The 19,021-nt window shown below is 44.8% G+C and overlaps 1 protein-coding gene across 1 annotated transcript in view; it reads left to right on the plus strand.

Annotated features, from left to right (window-relative positions):
* Ca10 (carbonic anhydrase 10) overlaps nucleotides 1-19,021 on the plus strand; it is a 508,465-nt gene that overhangs the window by 488,940 nt on the left and 504 nt on the right. Inside the window, exons 7-9 of the mRNA XM_051158295.1 lie at nucleotides 1,255-1,327; nucleotides 16,069-16,223; nucleotides 17,620-17,794. Coding sequence (XP_051014252.1) covers nucleotides 1,255-1,327; nucleotides 16,069-16,223; nucleotides 17,620-17,794 — 403 coding nt within the window. The remainder of the gene's footprint in view (nucleotides 1-1,254; nucleotides 1,328-16,068; nucleotides 16,224-17,619; nucleotides 17,795-19,021) is intronic.

Below are 19,021 nucleotides of genomic sequence, written 5' to 3' on the forward strand. Positions count from 1 at the left end.
TTACCTCCACTGAGCATCGGCAGTCCCCAAGCACCAGTCAGTTGCTTGTCTCACTACAGCACACCCAAGAAACCGTGTAAAAAGTAAGACAGATGGAAGTAAAATAAACAGTCTGTGCTTTCTCCAAACTAAAGTTACCTGTTGCTTATCCAATAGCGATGATCATCTGCTGTGTTTTTTTCCCACCAACCCTCGGAATAGATCAGATTTAAAATGTTGATGTGTCACAGCATCCGATTAAGCAGCTGAGATGTAAATTGCAGAGCCTCGCTGAGCAAGGTAGGAGAGAGATGACTAAGATGAGCAGTGCTACTGAGAAAAGACTGAGTAAAAAGGGTGTCGTTAAGGAAGCTACACAGCTACAAGGGGCTGCTCACAGCCTCATGAAGGGTGATGCTCTGACCCTAATCAGTTCGTCATCTGGCTTCTTCTCCTGGAGATGGAAAATGGACCTGTAAGAACATAAGGACAAAATGGAAACTCATCTCTAGCATGAGGCCTAGTCCACTATAGGTACTTGGTAAATAATTACAGGATAGATGGGTCGGTTGGTGGGTGGAAGACTGAATTGTGGTTTGTAATTGTAGTTATATGATAACTGGCAATGGAATCACAAGGTTCTCGTTCTGCGTCCTCTGGTACCCCTACTTTAGATACTCTTTCTACTTGGATAAATATCCCTTTCCTGGCATTTCATTCCATATTCCCTGCTCAGTACCCTTTGATAGGTCCCCATTCCTAAGGAATACAGATTAAATATACCCTAGCTTGACATTCAGAGCCTAGAGTGGGCTAACCTCCCATCCAGCCTATCCCAATGCCCTCATGTCCTACTCCACTAGCTATGTGTATTAGCACATGCCTTTCATGAGCAGGTCCTCGGCATGGATGCTTTTCCTGGCCTCCTCACCTTCCCTCCTTTCCAATATTCTGACATTCAAATACTTCAGCCTTCATCCATCCTTCCGACCAACTCATCCCTTAGCTCCCCGGATTCCCCTAAACACTGGGTGGTCTCTCCTTAATAGCTCCACCAGAGCATTCCTTAATCCACATGAGGACAATATGCCTGCCTCTCTTCCTTCTCAAGATGAGGTGTCCGTACAGACGGTGAGTGTGTCTCTGATCTCTGAATTTCCAGCCATCATAGCTTTGGACCCATGGCAAGCCACCAATACGAAGGAATGAAAGAATGTATGATGTTTGCCCTCAGAGAGTGACACCCACTCATTAATTCCTTCTCCTCTCTTATAGGTTTCTGATTCGTCAAACCCATTTCTTAATCGAATGCTCAACAGAGATACTATCACAAGAATAACATATAAAAGTAAGTTTGGTTCAATTTCCTCTACAGCAACTACTCTACAAAGGTTAGCCCTGTCGGAAGGCAAGAAGCCAGAACGGATGATCTCCGGGGGCCCCTTTCTGCTTCATAATCCTTTAATTTTGTAGAAAGTCACTCTGGAGAGTCAGGGCTGGCTAAGAAGCAGCCCATTTTTAGCACATGTCCCCAGACTGTCTTTGTCATCCACGCCTGTCTAAGGCAATAATGATTACGATGATGTGGTCATCGTTATCCTGTGGATTGATAATGAGCTGGGGGATTCTACCAGCTCACTGACTCTACTGTGTCAGCTGTCCATAGCTGGGGCCTTGCCAACTGTGTGATGAAAAAAAAAAAAAAAAAAAAAAAAAAAAAACATCCACCAGATTGGACCCAATCTGAACCTTTTCAGAACCACACCTGAACCAAGTCTGATCTCCTTCCAGGAGGAGGCTGGGTAGTCTGCCTTCATTCTCCACAGCCCATGGATCTATAGGGTTCTGCTGTCTTCCCAGGCTTTCAGATTGGTTCATCCTAAACTCGTTAATCAGAAAAGAAGAAAGTGTGCCTGGCTGAAGGGGAAAAGGGCACAGCAGGCTCCACTGCCATCTGCAGTAAAAGCCTCGAAGCAGCAGACTTAGGGAGACCGTGTGAAGTGGCACATATCGAGACATGAAGGGGTCAAGAGGGAAAAAGACCAGGGGCAGTCATTAGGAGTGGGCAGGAAACTAGAGTCCAAGCCTTGGCTTTGACCTCTGTCGAAGAGGCCCTCCTCCCGCCCCCACTTCACAAAGTGAAAAAGTTCAACCCCAGGTTTTTGAAGTCTTGAAGGTCTGGATTGGTGACTCAAGCAACAGGTAGATAGTGATTTTCACCAAAGGAGAAAAGAGCGTGCAGACATTTTAATTCCTCCATCGCCCTGCTGAGACAGCCCTTCCTATAACTGTACCTGCTGCTTCTGCCTCCAGTATGTCATTGGAAGGACAGTAGAGAGAGCAAGCACTGGCCCCCTGTCACTGGCTGCTTCTTTCAACTCACATCTTCTGTAGGATGGTTGAGACACCTGCCCTCCTCCCCTCATGGCGTTCACCGTTGGGGGTCACTCCTATAAGAAGAGGTTGGGACAATGATGGCTGACATGCGGGTGAACCTGAGGCCACTCTGCCTCAACACCCATCACCTAGACTGACTTAATGCTCTCCACACACCCTTGCCCTTCCTCATCAGCATTCTTCTGGAGTTGCTCTCTAAGCACGTGCTTAGATTGCTCAGCTAAGGGAGATATTTCTATCTTATGTGTAAATAGCACACCCATAAAAGATTATTATTCTTTTAATTTTTTGATTAAAAAAAAAGCATGAAAATTAAATAAAATGTTTTCAAATAATCTTGAATGTGCAGTTTAGAGACTGTGAAAAGCCATGAAATTGCACATTAAGCCCCAACACACAATCTGTCTGATTTCCACTTGCATGGAGGATCATTAGGGGTCCTTTGCTCCTTTCCCCTCCCCTAACCCCCTCCCCATACCCATTTGATCAATGTTAAGTGAGGGTGATTACTGATGCAGAAGAAAAAGCAGAGGAAGGAAAGAGTAAGGAAGAGGAGAACAGATAGAGGGAGGCAGGAAGGAAAGAAGAGGGGCAAAGCAGGAAGGCAGGAACGCAAGAAGCTGAAAGGAGGAGTCAAAGCATTCCAAGCAGAGTAGCAGCAATCCCCCTCAGGAACAGTCATAGGGGAGGGGAATAATGGGAAAATGGGGGGGGGGGGAATGGGAGGATACAAAGGATGGGATAAACATTGAGATGTAACAAGAATAAATAAATAAATAAATAAATAAATAAATAAATAAAACTGGCTGAACAGTGAAGGGCCTAGGAGTTCAGAGAGGAGATCTGTCCCCGTCAACACTTCCTCTCAGAGTTACCTGGAGGAGTGAACATTCTCCTTCATTCACAGTAAAAGGTGTTCTAGAGCCAAATGCCTCTGCCTGGATAGGGAGCTTACAATATTTACACTACAGAAGCAGAGAGTCAGAAGGAGAAAGGAGATGTTCTCTCTTCCCAGTCCTGCTCCACACCTGCCAGGTCCACAGTGAAAGAAAGGGCAGGGTGGGGAGGGGGAGATTAAGCAGGACACCCTGGTCTGCATGCTGAGACATGATAAAGGCTCTCTGATAGAAGATGCTATAAGAGAGGTGCCCCCCCCCCACAGTGCCCTTTTTCACACCCCTGAAAAGAGTTTCGCCACAGGGATAATGACAGCTTGATACACAGAATTGGCCCAGGCACCATCACGCCTAGGACACTGGCAGAAAGGGATTGATTTGCTCAGCTGGAAACCACAGCTCTCTTCCCTCCCAATGAATTCCCTACAGCCTCCAGCAGGGGAAGGTTGGCCCCATGGCAGGTAGGGGGTATGAAACAGGAATCTTCCTCTAGCCTACAGCCTAGACATCTTCTGTAAGAGGTAGCAGGCCACACTGGCCACAGCTCACGCACTCAGGTCCAGATGAAGCTGATGCTACGTTCTAGGGGCATCTGTTATATTATCTTGCTTCCACACTCTTAAATTCTTAAATGAGACAGGGAAAAGTAAAGCCTCTCTGTCTTAGTTTGGGTTGGTACTGCTGTGATGAAATGCCACGACCAGAGACAATTGTGGAAGAAAGGCTTTTTTTGGTTTACATTTCCATATTAATGCTCATCATCAAAAGGAAGTCAGGACAGGGACTCAAACAGGGCAGGAACCTGAAGGAGCTGAGACAGGGGAGGAGTGCTTTCTTCTAGAACCCAGGACCACCAGCTCAGGCATGGCATCACCCACAGCGGGCTGAGCCTTCACACATCAATCACTAATTAAAGACATTCCCTACGGATCTTAGGGAGGCACTTTCTCAATCAAGGTTCCCTCCTTTCAGATAACTAGCTTGTTTCAAGTTGACATTAAACTATCTAGTTGATGCTTCTGTTTCATGTAGTACATTCATATGCTACTATTTCGACCCTCACTCAAACACATCCTTCCCTGATCTCTAAACCATGCATTTCACTGCAGACTTCACCGCAGAATTTGCCTTGCTCGCTGAGGTGGAGTAGCCACTTGGCAGCGTACTGAGCATTGGAAATTTAGAGGCAATGTAAGATGGGCACTTTGTGTGCCCCAGGGCCAGTGTTGTCCGTGTAGCTCCTTATCTGTGTGGTGCTCACATGGAGCCTTCTAAATGGGTATGTTTGCTACCCTCCGGTTCATGGATGGGACCGAGGATACACATCCAGTAGGCGGCTGGATAGTCAGCGTCACCTATATAACAAACAAGCACCCAGCAGTGTTTAATTCTCACTGCTACGCGTGCAGGTTAGTCGAGATGTCCCTCTTGCAGGCAGAGGTCCCCAGATCATCTAAGGCAGTGGGATCTACAGGGCTCTCATTTCTCCAGGATCAGAGGAACACCTAGCAGGTACCTTTGTCATCAGCCCAGGAAATCGTGTGATGTTATGAAAGGCTTGGCCTGGAAATACGCTCACCCTCACCACCACTTACTTTCCAGTACCCAGGACCTGACACATGACTGAGATGCTCAACATCACAACCCTCCCACCGAGATGGGGATTTGGGGAGAAGGAACTCCCTGAACCACAGCCCATGCTTCCACCCTGAAGAGCAGGGTTCACACATGGCTTTTCTTGGACACAGATTTTATGCCATTTCCTTCCCTTCATGCTTCTTTTCTACGGAGCAAGAAAAGGCAAACTCTGAGGTCTTAAAACCAATTGTAATTCTCACATTTTGACATAGCACAAAACCTTTCAGCATGCTTTTCTCTTAACCAAAGCTTGGGTTGATAAGCATTGCCTCTTACAATCACTTCCACTGAAAGGGGGGCATCAACAAACCACAAAACTAACCCAGTGACACTTGGCCAGCAGGCTCATTCTGCTCCAAGCTACTTCTAACTCCTGCATGCATGTGACTTTTCGTGGAGATCAGAATCCTCTAGAGGAACACAGTCACACTGTCATATTTGACCTATATAGTAAACCAGAGAAGGCATCACAGACCAGAAGCCAGTCTAAGCCTTTGTTTAGACTGACCTCATCTTCTGCCAAAAGGAGCATTCTGGGCTAGGTAGATGGTTCAGAAGGTAAGAGCACTTGAATCCTCAGCATCTACAAAAATAGCCAGGCATGTCTGCGTTTGCACCTGTAATCCCATCACCGTGAGGGACCAGGACAGAGACAGGAGAATCACTGAAGTCTGCTGGCTGCCAGCCAAGCTCCATGTTCAGTGGCAGACCCTGTCTCAAGGGAATAAGACAGAAGTAACAAGCAAGACAAAGACACTCAATGTCCTCCTCTGGCCTCTTCATGTGTGCTCATGGACAAGCACACCTGCATACACAACACACACACACACACATACACACACATACAACACATACACACACACACACCATACACACACACACACACCATACACGTAGAAAAAAGATGTACTGTGATTACTTGATTAAAAATAAATAAGATAAAGGCTGAAGAGATGGCTCAGTGGCCAAGAGCTCTTAGTCCTCTTACAGAAGACCCTGGTTCAATTCCCAATCTCCACATGCTGACTCACAGTCAGCCATAACTCTGGCTCCAAGGACTCCAAAGCCCTCTTTTGACTTTTTTTTTTTTTTTTTTTTTTTTTTTTTTTTTTTTTTTTGGAGGCACCAGGTATGCATGTGGATTTCCATACATGCATGCAGGCAAAACACTCATACACGTAAAATAAAATAAATAAGTCTAAAAACTTTTAAAGTAGACTACAGTATGGCAAGAGTGAAAACAGAAGGTGGTTGCAACCATCGAATTATAGGGCAGTGGTGCTGGGGATGACCAGATCAATAGAGAGAAGATGGTAATGAGTGATTGGATCTATTTTAAAGGGACAGCAGGAGATTTCTTGATAAATCAGATATTTAAGGTGTGAGAGAAAACAGAACCAAGGATTCCCATGAAATGTTTAGTTCAAGCCACTGAGAGGAAGATATTTGCATCCCCTGGGATGGGGAAGACTCAGACGGAGTGTGCTTGTGGGTGGGGAAGGGATCACAGATCTTGAACATGTCGTGCTTGGGATTTCTATTAGGCATTGAAGAGGAGGTGTGGTGTAGGCAGTTGTATATATGAGTCTGGACTTCAGGAGGGAGAACCAGAGTTGGAAATGTGGAAGACATCAACATCCAGATGGCATTTAAACTTGGGTGAAGTCATAGGAGTAAGAATAAATACAGGCGAGAGGCGGGACAAGTCCTCACTTCTGAAAGGGCAGCTCAAATCTTCACGACTTGGAATTGAAAACTACTTCTAAATATATATCTTCGCAGCCCTGTTATGGAAAAGGCTCCTAAGTGGCCAGCTCACCAGCCAGCTGAGGAGGTACAGGGAAGAAGGAGCAAACACAGAAGCCAGTTGGCACAAGATGGACGTTATAGTGGTAGTCCACTCAACTGAGTACAGTACTGGGGACAGAGGGAATAACTGAGAAAAGGGGAAACCGGAAAAAAATCATTCTTCCAAGATGCAACATATATACATATATAATATATATGCAATATTACTATATTTAAAAGTAGAGGTACTCTTGCCAAAGTATGGAAGAAGTTTGGAAGCCATGTTGGTAAAGTCTACCATTATCATGGGTGACAACGCATCCTTGTGATAAAAAGGAGCAGACCTGGTGAATTGTTAGTTTTCTCATTGTGGTGATAAGATGCCTGACAAAAGAAACTTAAGTATGGAAGCTGTTCCTTGGCTCACAGTTTAGGGTACCCTCCATGGTCGGGGGATAAGTCATAGCAGCAGAATCTTAAGGCAGCTCATCACATATCCATTCAGAAGAGCTGGGAGAGATGAATGCATGTCCTCAGCTCTCTTTCTTCTATTTCTCCAGGACCCCAGGCCATAGAGTGTTGCTCTCTATGTTTAGGGTGGCTCTTTCCATCTCAATAAACCCATTCTAGAACCCTTTTATTGACATAGCCAAACATTTGTCTCTGTGACGACTTTAGGTCCCGTTAAGTGGAGGAGATTTGTCCTCACGTTAGGCTCCTACCCTAGATCTCCCACAGCCTTTGCTTTTTCATGTCAAGGAAATTTAACAGTGATGAGGTACAATGGCCTCATCGGTAAGCTAACGTTGAAAGGGCTGGGTGAGGTTTAGATAAAAATAATAGGTCAATTGCCTGGACAGTGACTGATACGAACTCAGTGTGCAGTATATTTGTGTTCCTAAGTTGTCTTAAGGCATATGCCTGTTGAACCCAGCTCCTTCAGGTTGGGAGGCAAGTCACTGGTGTGTGAAGAGCAGTTTATTCTGAAGGCAAGTGCAGCATGGGGCGCGCAAGTGGTGGCAGAGTATGCTTGCTTTCAGAGAAGCACATGTGTTGTGGCTGAATCTAAGTAGTGCACACAAGGAGTCCATGAGATGGTACTGGTTTTTTGAGAAAGCACAATCCTGTCTGTCCTGGAACTTGCTACATAGTCCAGGCTGGCCTCAAACTCACAGAGATACACCTGCCTCTGCCTCCTGAGTGCTGGGATTAAAAGTGTTCACCACCACTGCCTGGTTGAGATGGTATTGTTTTCCATGGGAACCTAAATTTCATTTTTTAATTATAATTTTGTGTGTATGGGCATTTTGCCTTCATGTATGTATGCTCCATGTGAGTGCAGTGCCCCATGGGTCAGAAGAGGGTGTCAGTGGCCTTGGAACTGGAGTTATAGCCAAATCATGTGCCATCATATGGATGCTAGGGCTTGAACCCAGATCCTCTGGAAGAGCAGCAAGTGCTCTTAGCTGCTAAACCGTAATCTCTCTAGCCCCAGGCGCTTAAATTTCAGACATCTGAGTAGAACTTATAAAATATTCTCACTAACCAACACCGACAATAGAAAAGACCAGCCTGAATTAATTTCAGGCTGAATTTAGAAAGTCTTCTAAAGAAATTCCGTTTTATTAAAGTCAAATCCTGCTTCAACAGAGTGAGGGTCAAGGCTGAAAGCATGACATTAAGAAATGGATTTTCAGAAAGGATTTTCTTGAAGAGATATTGGTAATTTAGCCCAAACTATTTTAATTTTTAATGCATTGGATGGGGTGATGTTTATGAACTTTTGTTTTCCTTTTTAATTAACTAGGTAGACATAACAACTCAATTACATAAAAGGTAACACTGTTATCATTTTTAGTACCACTTGATTTCATTGAACCAGCACTTTTTTTATGGTATTTTCAAATAGCAAAACTAATGATTAATGAATTGCAAACAGCCTTCTAGAATGGATAGGGAAGAGTAGTTATCAGAGCAAAGCTGCAAATGAACACTTTGTTCTCAAATCCTCTAGCAGTGTGTTATTCTGGTGATTTTTATCTTCCTTCAGTTGCCTGTCCACATTTGTTATGTCTTAGACGTCAACCATCCTCACAGGTCTGAGTGCTTGTGCACTTAGTCCCTACCTAGTAGTACTATTTTGGAAGGTGGTAGAATCTTTAGGAACAAGGCCTCACTGCAGGAATTAAGGCATTAGGGGACATAGCCCTACCCTTACTTAACCCCAACTTATATGTGTTTATTGAATGTTGACTCAGTGAAGCCAGTCTTATGCCACTCCTACCATGGTGAACTGTAGCCCCTCAAACTGTAAGCCAAAAGAAATCCTTTCTCCCTTAGATTGGTTTCTTTCTGGTTTGGAGTCGCAATGAGGGAAATTAACTAATACAACAGTCAAGTCACGGATAGAAAGTACCGAGGAGAAATTAGATCTAACAAAGAATGCAGGGAACCACCAAGCCCAAATATGAAGACTTCAACTTACTGTGTTAACATACTTCTCCCAAGGCAATAAAGAAACACTAATGGAGATATTTGGAGAAGAGCTTATAAACGTGGCATTCAGCACCTAGAACAAGCCCCTTTAACGGTGTTTTAATTACTTATTGTAATTTCAAGTTAGTCACACCTCCTCCTGAATTTCCCAGTAAAATACGGATGTACAGGCAAGCAGAGACCAGCCTGTAAGTGCCTTCCACTTTGCAGCTCTTGGGGAGAGTTCTCCCCACAGCTCCCCAGGGGACACAGCCTTAAGTGTGATGACGGATCACCAAACAGCTTAAGCGTATTGCTCCAGGTGCCTTTCTCTATGCTCAATTGAACGTGTACACTCATTTCAGAGGAACAGACTTGGGAGTGTTTTCACATAATAGGAAGTGTTGTGCACCACTTCCAACATTGCTGTCTCAGTAGGCACTTGTGGCAGAGAGAAACAGATGAAGTGCAGCTTACCTTCAAGAAGGCAGTTCTCAGAGGCCATTTTCTTCATTTGTTATCTGTGTAAAACAAAAATGATATTACTTCATTGTATTGCAATTTCCTTTGTTTGTTTCAGTTGAATTTGCCTCATATTAGGACAAGGGAGGATGTTATTCCAAATACTGAAATTGCCTGGTAGTTCCATATTGATCAAAGCCAGTATCGATCTTTGGGAGTATCTGGCTGTTTTCTTGGTGGTGTGGTCTGCTTTGAATAGGGACTGTATAAGCAGGAAGCAGGAGGTGTTGAATATTAGCAATAGTCCATGTGAATCAGCCCCCATGCACTTAGCTAAGGCACCCAATGGAACCTCAAACTAAAGAAAGATTCCCCATTGTGTTGACTGAGACATTTCTTCACAATGTGTTTTTCTTGAACAACAACAAAAAAAAATCAGAAGTCAACTGGAGGTTTCTAAATTGTAACTATGAGAGTTCAATCTAAGATAAATTCTAGATTCAACATAGCATGCCACAAAACCAAAGGCACAACAGTCACCTTCCACAATCATTCAGAACAGTAGAATCCTGTACATATTGATTATCCAAGGGTGATCTTCCTGCCTTTGTACACCCATAGCTGACACATCAACAATGAAATCCTTTCATGCTGAAACCTTGACCTACTAGCTATAAATTTGGCTATATAAGCTTGTTGGTGTTGAGAGGTGTTTTGGGACCTATAAAATGTTTTCCCCTGAAGATAGCCTTAGAAATTATCCACAAGTGTCCATTGCCCCAGGTAAGAATAGGTTCTGTGAGCTATCCATGAAGAAATAGTAAGGTACTAGCAAACACATAATTAAAACTTACACTTGAATTATAACTCTCAACTAGAAGTCTGATGCTTTGTCTTCTACAAATCATTTTCTCATGAGCGAAAGCATTTCTGAATGCTGGGGCTAAAAATATATGACTTACTTATAGTTTTTTCTTAGGTTGAACTACCTCTAGCCTATTGTCTTAGTTACTGTTCTACTGCTGTGATACGACACCATGACCAAGGCAACTTACAGAAGGCAGCGTTTATTTAGGACTTGCAGTTTCAGAGGGTTAGAGTCCATGACCATCATGGTGGGGAGCATGGCAGCAGGCAGGCATGGTACTGGAGTAGCAGCTGAGAGATCACATGTTAAGACAAAACTATGGTGCAGGGAAAGCTAACTAGAAAATGGATTGGGCTTTTGAAACCTCAAATCCTGCCACCAGTGGCACACCTCCTCCAACAAGGCCACACCTCCTAATCCTTCCTGAACAGTTTCACAAGTGTTCAAACATGAGCCTACGGCGCCCATGTTCATTCAAACCACCGCAGTTACCAAGTTCACCAAGCAACTGAGAGAAGAGATATATGCAGACGCACAGCCCACTGTTCTCAAATCCCACTGCCCCAAAAGAGATAGCACTGCTTCAATGTCAGTCTTTAAGGCAGAGGGGCAAAGTTACATGTTAAGTCCATACCAATTTCAGCCATATAATTTTGAGAGTACACACATATTTGACGTAGTAACATGATGTCACCATATAAAGCTAGAAACAAGGCTAACTAACGGTCTCAGTCTGGTGTCTTGGGTGTGATGCCTAAGGGATGGTAGGTGAAGTACATTAAAGTTAGTGGCTGTAGACTGGAGCGATGCTTTCCTGATCCCTGTCCAGTGTTGGCTATTCCTTGCTCGGGTTATGCTCAGCACCATTGCCAGGTGGAGCTGCTGAGCAGAAGCCAATTCTATTTGATCATTTAGTCTTGAGTCTACTGAGCAGTCCTTGATACGGTGGACCTCAAGGTGGGGTCCACAATAAAAGAAGCTAAACTGTCCTCTCCTGTCCCTCTGAGGCTCTGGAAAGAGTCAGATAGCTAAATAATTACTGGCAAGCTAATTCAGCTGGGAAAATTAGAGTTCTGGGGATGACAGGGAGTTTTTTTAGGGAAGCTGGGCAAGGGTACTGTGAGTCAGAAAGATGACACTAAAGCTACCCAGCATGGCTGAATACTCACCTGGACTGAGCCTTGTGTTATATAGTGCTTGTAGAGTACAGTCCTATTTGTTCCTTTCATAGCATGTGAGCCACGTACTCCAACCGTCTCGTCTACATGCTGTGGACATGGGAACGGGCACTCTTATCACCTCTGAGTCCAAGGTCAATCAGATACAAACAACAAAGGCATTATTTAAACTCAAGCTCAAAGCACAGATTCTTCAAGCTGGATGGTTTCAATTTCTGTAGAGGACAATTAAAAGTAAGCACACGGACTAAAAAAGATTGGTAGTTGATGATCCCAGAAGGGTGGCCACTGAGTGTGGCCATTGTATCTCACAGAGGAGTAGCCTAAAAGGACTTTCCCACTAGGACCCCAGCAGACAGAGGCTGGAATACCAACACTCCAACACGATGGTGTCTTGGAAACGTGGTGGTACCCAATGAGGAGGATAAACACACAAACATCCTGTTTATTGCTTCTAGCCTATGCCCTCCCCCAACCCTTTCCTTAAATATGGCTGCTGCATAAAGGGCTGGTGTAGTTTCAGGAAAATATAAATGTTCTTTATCTTGGCTCCAAGTTCTGCCCAGAATATCCTTCATCTCTACTGCATCCATCCTTCCCTCCTCCCCACCGCCCCAAATAAAATACAATACAATAATAGCAGTGCGCTAGAGTACCCAATATGCTCCTCGTACAAGCTTGGTTAAACAAATCACGTTGACCTTTAATAAAATGTGCCAAATGCTTCCTTCTCTCTTTCAATACGTGAATCTTCGGGCCAAACCGCCGTCAGAGCAAGCCTCATTAAGTACAAACCTGATCGTGCCATCTCTGCCTTGAAACCCTTCAGTGCCTCCAAACTGTCTCCACGCTGAAGCCGAAACTCCCCACAGCACAGTCGAGGTGGCCTGTGTTGACCCTGCTAGCCTCATTTCCCACACTGTCCCTCCACCAGCATCCCACCCGCACTCAAGCTGTCCCTAAGTACACAACCCTCTACACTCCCTCAGCTCTGGCTCCAGTGCCTCTGTCTGCAGTACCCTTGACACCTCACCCCCTGCCAGTCACACACTGATTACTTCCTGTCGTTCAAGATGCACAGTCAGGGCAGCTCCTCCATTCATCCTTTCCTGAGCCCCCCACTGCCCCTAAGACAGCTGCTCTCTCTGAGCCTGCACATCACTGTTTGTGACTCCTACCTGCATTCACCTAATTATGCCCAGCTCATCTGCTCTGAGCTTGGTGCTGGCACATGTTCAGCAGCTCCTAAAAAAAACCGTTGCAGACAGAATGAGATGGATACCCAGTATAAGCTTAGTATGAAGTTAAGCCTGGTCAAAAATCAGAAGGACCAGCATAGGGGTGTGTGCAGTGGGCATCGTGGCCTTTCGATAACAGCATTTGATATCTCAGGCCACAGAGCAGACTCAGTCCAGGCAGATTCTGGTTGCTACTTCCCCTCATTGGGCTTGTCCTGGGTCCTTAGTGTTTCCATGGAAAGTGTTTGTTTCTCTTTAAATGGAAACGTTTTTAAAAGCTGCTAAGCCTGGTGGTATACACTTGAAACCCCAGGCAGCACTCGAGATGTGAATGATTAGCGGTTCAAAACTAGCCCAGGCTGCATGACATCATGTCTCAAAAACAAAAGCAGCAAAAAGATTAGAGAGCAGTTAAGAGTACTGCTGCTGTAGAGGAGCCAAGTTCATTCCCAGAAACCACCTGATCAGGTGGTGCACATCTGTGTGTAGTTCCAACCCCAAACCACAGCAGGTGGTACACATCTGTGTGTAGTTCCAACTCCAGGGTATTTGACAGCCTCCTTTGGCCTCCAGAGGTATTTGCACACTCATCAACATACACACTTAGCTGTTTTTTAAGAAAGGGGGAGAAAGGGAAGGAAGGATAAAAGGAAAGGGGGAAAGATGAAGAGAGGAAGGTTGAAATCCTTCATCGTAGGGACAGTCAAGCTGTTCTCCGAGCTTGGGATGGCTGATCTTTCTTCTTGCACTGGTTGAATCTTGAGAGGGGCGGGTAGGGGGTGTAGATGGATCAGGTAAATGATAGATTTATTTACATTATTTCAAACTACTAAGTCGATGGGTCTGCTCACATTCGTCAGTCAAGGAGCACTAACACCCAAAACCGTTGACAAAGACGGCTCTTCCTTACCAGAGAAAGGTTTGAGCCGCTCCTGGAGGTAGAAATGGAGGAATGTCTTTGTCTATATAAACAGATTGACAGCATGAACACATATAACAGTAGACAGCGCAGTCGTCACCCTGGTGCTGTCATCTTATATGTGCATTGCCATGTGCTGTCTGGGTCTTCAGCTGGAATGAGGCAGACTCTGCATGTCCCCTGTCCACTGCTGTTGGGCCCAGCTCAAATGGGTACTCAGTGAATATCTGGCTATTTAATGAGTGGCCTCAGCTTGCAGGTCAGGAAAACTGGGTTTTGGTTCCTACTCTGCAGGCATCAGTTTCCCCTATGGCTGTGGACTTTGTCTCTCTGGTCTTTTTCTTCCCATCAGTGTGGATGTTTTTATTGTGTGCCTGACCCTTTCCAGCTAGGTATGCCCATCTTGAGTGATGACATCAGCCACTATAGAGGTAGTCCTTTCCCCGTGGGAGCTGGACACATCCAGAGGGGTTATGGGAATGATCCAGTCTCATCTCTAGGCCATCCAGGCTTTGGTACCCTCTACTGAGTACTCTGCAGTCCCCTAGACTGGCCATAATGGTGGCTGCTCACAGCGCACTGGGACTTTATCACCTCTGGAGAGGGATCTGCAATCGCCGGGGCATGAAAGCCGCGGTAAGATGAAATCAGGGACTAGGAAGAAGCTTGGACAGATGGTCAGGGAACACAACACTGAGACATAGAAGCAAATAGAAGGTAAGAGAACCCGAGAGGCTGTAGAACCTGAGGAGAAGCTCGAAAAATAAGATGATCTGCCACGTTTTGGAAGCTGAGAGAAGAAAGCAATAGTATTAAACAAAGAAAGAGAAATCATTGTAGGGAGAAAGGAAGGGTAGAATGCATCAAAAATTTCAGACCCTAACACATCATTTTCTAAAAATTCCACCAGCGCATTAATAAAACTATTATAAAATATACCAAAACGCTAATAGTAATTATTTTAAATGATTAGAATTGTATCTGCTTATCTTTCATTCCCATAGTTGTAATATGTATGCATGTTATTTTTAACTTTTAAAAAACTGTTTACTAACAAAAGATGTGATGCGTATAAAAGATCAGACCCTCTGGATGGGCCTACAGGGAGGGGAGGCAAAAAACAGACGGTTGGTTGCTGAACTTAAACTTTGAACTTTGTAGTAGGATTTGGTCTGGTTACTTTCTTTCTAAATGTATTTTCTTAATGCACTTTCAATCAAGCAGTGTTTACAAATCAAGAATGGCAGTTGGACAACATTTCAACAGCCCCTAACACCTTTGTTTGCTCATTTTGCTGTGAGTGTAATACCTGTGTACATTTGTCATTTGGTTTTTGGCTCATGGCTTCAGAAATGTAGGCTATCATGGTGGAGAAGTCATGGCCATGGATGGAGAACAACTCCATCCATGATGGCAGGAGCATGAGGCGGTAGCTTGTTCACACAACTGCAGACAGGACACAGAATAGGCTGGACCTGGTAGGGTCTGGTTTGACTTCAAAGGCCCACCCTTCACAACCTACTTCTGCAAGCCAGGCCCCACCCATTACAGGCTCCACAGCCTTCAAAATAGCATACAGACCCAGCATTCAAACATGAGCCTGTGAGTGCTGGCGATGTAATGGTAATCAGAGCTGCCTGCCAAAATGTGAGCCTGTGGGGGATGTTCCTGGTTCAAACCATAATCCTGTGCGACCAGATGCCAGGGAACCCATGGCTTTGCAGACAGCCCTGTGGTGGGCTGTGTTACTTCAACTCACCAGTATTCAAAGTCTCATCTTTCTTCCTTAAATCTCTGACACCAGCTTTAGTCAGATGACTTCTATGACCACCAAAATGTGAGGATAAGTGAGTGGCATATACTGCTTCTGGGACAGAACGATTTTAGTGTCACCATCTTTTCATTCGGTCACTGTGATCTCCAGACCACAATGCAATCAGACAGTGGCCATTCTAAGGGTCTGAGTCACAAGAGTGGACAACTTGTAGCCTAGAGGGGAACTGTAGGGGAACACCTGGACTGTTTGTGAACAATAAAACAAAACTCTTTAGTTTTAAAAAAAACTAGGGAGGCAAAGAAGCATGAGGAGAACAATGGAGCTGTTTTGCTGAAAATATTAGCAGATTCAAGTCTCCTGAAAATATACTTATTTTAACATTATATAATAAAGGTGTATCAGTTAAAACTTTATCAAAATACTAACTTTTGTTCTTATTGCCTTTCTCTCTAGATGATGCATATTTACTACAGGGACTCAATATAGAGGAGCTGTATCCAGAGACCTCTAGTTTCATCACTTATGATGGGTCGATGACTATCCCGCCCTGCTATGAGACAGCGAGTTGGATAATAATGAACAAGCCTGTGTACATAACAAGGATGCAGGTGAGCTAATGGGGAGAAAGTGTGAGGACCAGCAGGGTAGCGTGGTTCTGAGCCCTGTTGCGTTGATTCGCCAGGATTTGTGCAACCATAAAGCACAAATCGAGTGGCACGAACAACAGAAATGCATTTGCCTCACAGCTCCGGGGCACAGAAGCCCAGAGGAAGGAGTCACAGGGTTGGTTGGTTCCTTCTGAAGAATTCGAGAATCTGCCCCATGCCTGTTTCCTGGCTACTGTGTTTTGCCAGAAATCTTTGGTGTTCCTTCCTTGGCATGAGATATACCACCCCTAATCATGGATCCTTGGTGTTCACTGTGCGAATGCGTCTCTGTCCAAATTCACCCTCTTTAAAATAAACCCCAGTCATACCAAATTAAAGCGCTTACTTCAATTACTTCATATTCACTTAGCTGATCGCATCAGAAGTAGCCCTACTTCCAAGTGAGGTCACATCCTAAGTACTACAGATTACCAATGCCCTCAATTTACAAACACAAATAAACCCACAGTACCTACGGTTGCAGAGTCAGCGTATGAAATAGACTGATCTGCACTACTTATGGAAACACTCCACCTCCCCGAGGGAAATAAGACAGCAGAGTCGGTTCCAAAATCACGCTCTATAGATAGAGTGTTCGGTGTACAGTCAGATATGCAAATGGATGCGATGGATCACCCCTGTACTGAAGCTGAGACAGGAGGATCACCACAGGTTCTAGAGCAGCCCAGGTGACAGAGTGGGTCGCCTATCTCAAAACCTTAACAATTTTTAAGCTACATTAAAAAAAAAACAGCTATATAAGGTAAAATGAACCTCAGCGGTAGAATAATTGCTGGACAAAGACAAGCTTTTGGATAGTTCTTTAGTGCTGGATACAAGAAGAAGGAGGAGGACGAGGATGAGGATGAGGAAGATGACAATGATGACAACAACCTATGTTGATTTCATCATAAAGAGACTTCTCAGATCTTTTTTTTTTTGGCTTCACAGTCTTGTGGTCAAACAGCCCGGACATTCACAAGAAAAAACTTGCATTGGTCCAGCTCAGTCTAGTGGACCAACCAACATGGCCTGGGTAGTAACCATGGAGAGTCAAGTTATCAGAGAAAGCAAAAGCTGCTGCCTGAAAACTCATGCTGCAGAAATGCATCTTATTTAAGGGCGAGAATCAATGACTTGTTCAAAGCCCATGAGCTAGCAAGTTAGAGGAAAGCATATGCCATATCTGAAGGCATCAACGGCCCTTCATCTCAGCTCAGCCGGTAAAGCAGGCTCTTTGGACTCGTGACTTTGTCCAGATAGCCAATACTGCCTGGGCAGGTAACAGCCTGCTTGGCCTTTCTTCCCCCAGCATATTTACAGCATGGCTGGATCTCACAGCTCTTTCTCTCCTCAGATGCATTCCCTACGCCTCCTCAGCCAGAATCAGCCATCACAGATCTTTCTGAGCATGAGTGACAACTTCAGGCCTGTCCAGCCACTCAACAACCGCTGTGTCCGCACCAACATCAACTTCAGTTCACAGGGGAAGGACTGTCCTAACAACAGGGCCCAGAAGCTACAGTACAGAGGTGAGTACAGTGGCCCCAGGAACAGCACCCAGGCCAAAGGTTAAGCTTTTAGCTTAAGCTATCCCCCCATTGCAGGAGCTCTGATAATAAGGTCACTGCTAACACCCATTTGCAAGGCGCAGAAGCAAATTCTGTATGTCAAACGTAGAAAAAGGGAGATGAAGTTAAAGGCTTGATCTATGTCATCTGTATTGATGTGTACAGATGTCTAATGCCACGTGTATCAAACCTTTGCCCTCCTTTCTATTAGCATCTACCAGAGAGCTCAGAAGTCCTGATTTCTCTAAGGCCATGTTAGAAGAGGGCAGTAGGAAGCATTAGAGCTTTTAACTATGTGTCCCTTTAAAAGGGACGGAATGCTCTGGATGCCACGCTGCTAGGGTCCAATGAGTGAAGAGTTGCATCTTTGTCTAGGGCCATGTCCCTATAAGCAGTTATTATTCCTACTACGGGGGCACTTAAGATGGCATCTGCCTCCTGTGACTGGCCGGTCTACACCCAAGCTTCTGTCTTGATCATCCATCATAGTGACCTCTCAGTATAGAAAGGGAGGTATAAACATGGCAGAGTGTAAGAGTCACTCTGGACTCAAAGTCAAGACACTCAAGGACTTTATCTCAACAAGCCATGCAAATCCCACCTGGGCTTTCCCCACCATTTCTGGTCTCTTCCTGGCAGTCTTGGAAGTCACCATAGCTTGTGTGTGTGTGTCGGGGGGGGGGGGGGGGGACAAGACCCTGAATGGGGAGTCTTTATAACAATGACATGATCTGCAAATACAAGGGCTGTGGTCATTTTCAGACAGCTTTTGACAGCAGATACCACTACTACCCTTAAACCCCAACTGCATTGGTCCTCTCCCCACTGGGTTCCTACACAATAGAGTCATTGATCCCTTTCATCCCCCACTACTGGACAAATACCCAATTCTATCATTGACCCTTCTCTTCTCCTTATTCCTCACTGATTCACTGGGCACCTACTATGTACCGGACACTTAGATAGTGGTGGTGGTACAGTGATAATAAAGACAGCTATGACCCTAACCACAGAGAGATCATGGCTTGAACCAGAGTTTGGCACTTTTGTTATAAAGAAGCAGCAATCAAATGGTGTAGGCACTGTGGGTCCGATATCCTCTGTCCAACTCTAATGAAATAGTGTGAAATCAGAGTAGGTAATACGCAAATGATGTATCGTGAGATCAGCTAGAGACCGTATGCAAAT

The sequence above is a fragment of the Acomys russatus genome, chromosome 16 (assembly GCF_903995435.1).
Source record: "Acomys russatus chromosome 16, mAcoRus1.1, whole genome shotgun sequence".
In the NCBI taxonomy this organism is placed as follows: domain Eukaryota; kingdom Metazoa; phylum Chordata; class Mammalia; order Rodentia; family Muridae; genus Acomys; species Acomys russatus.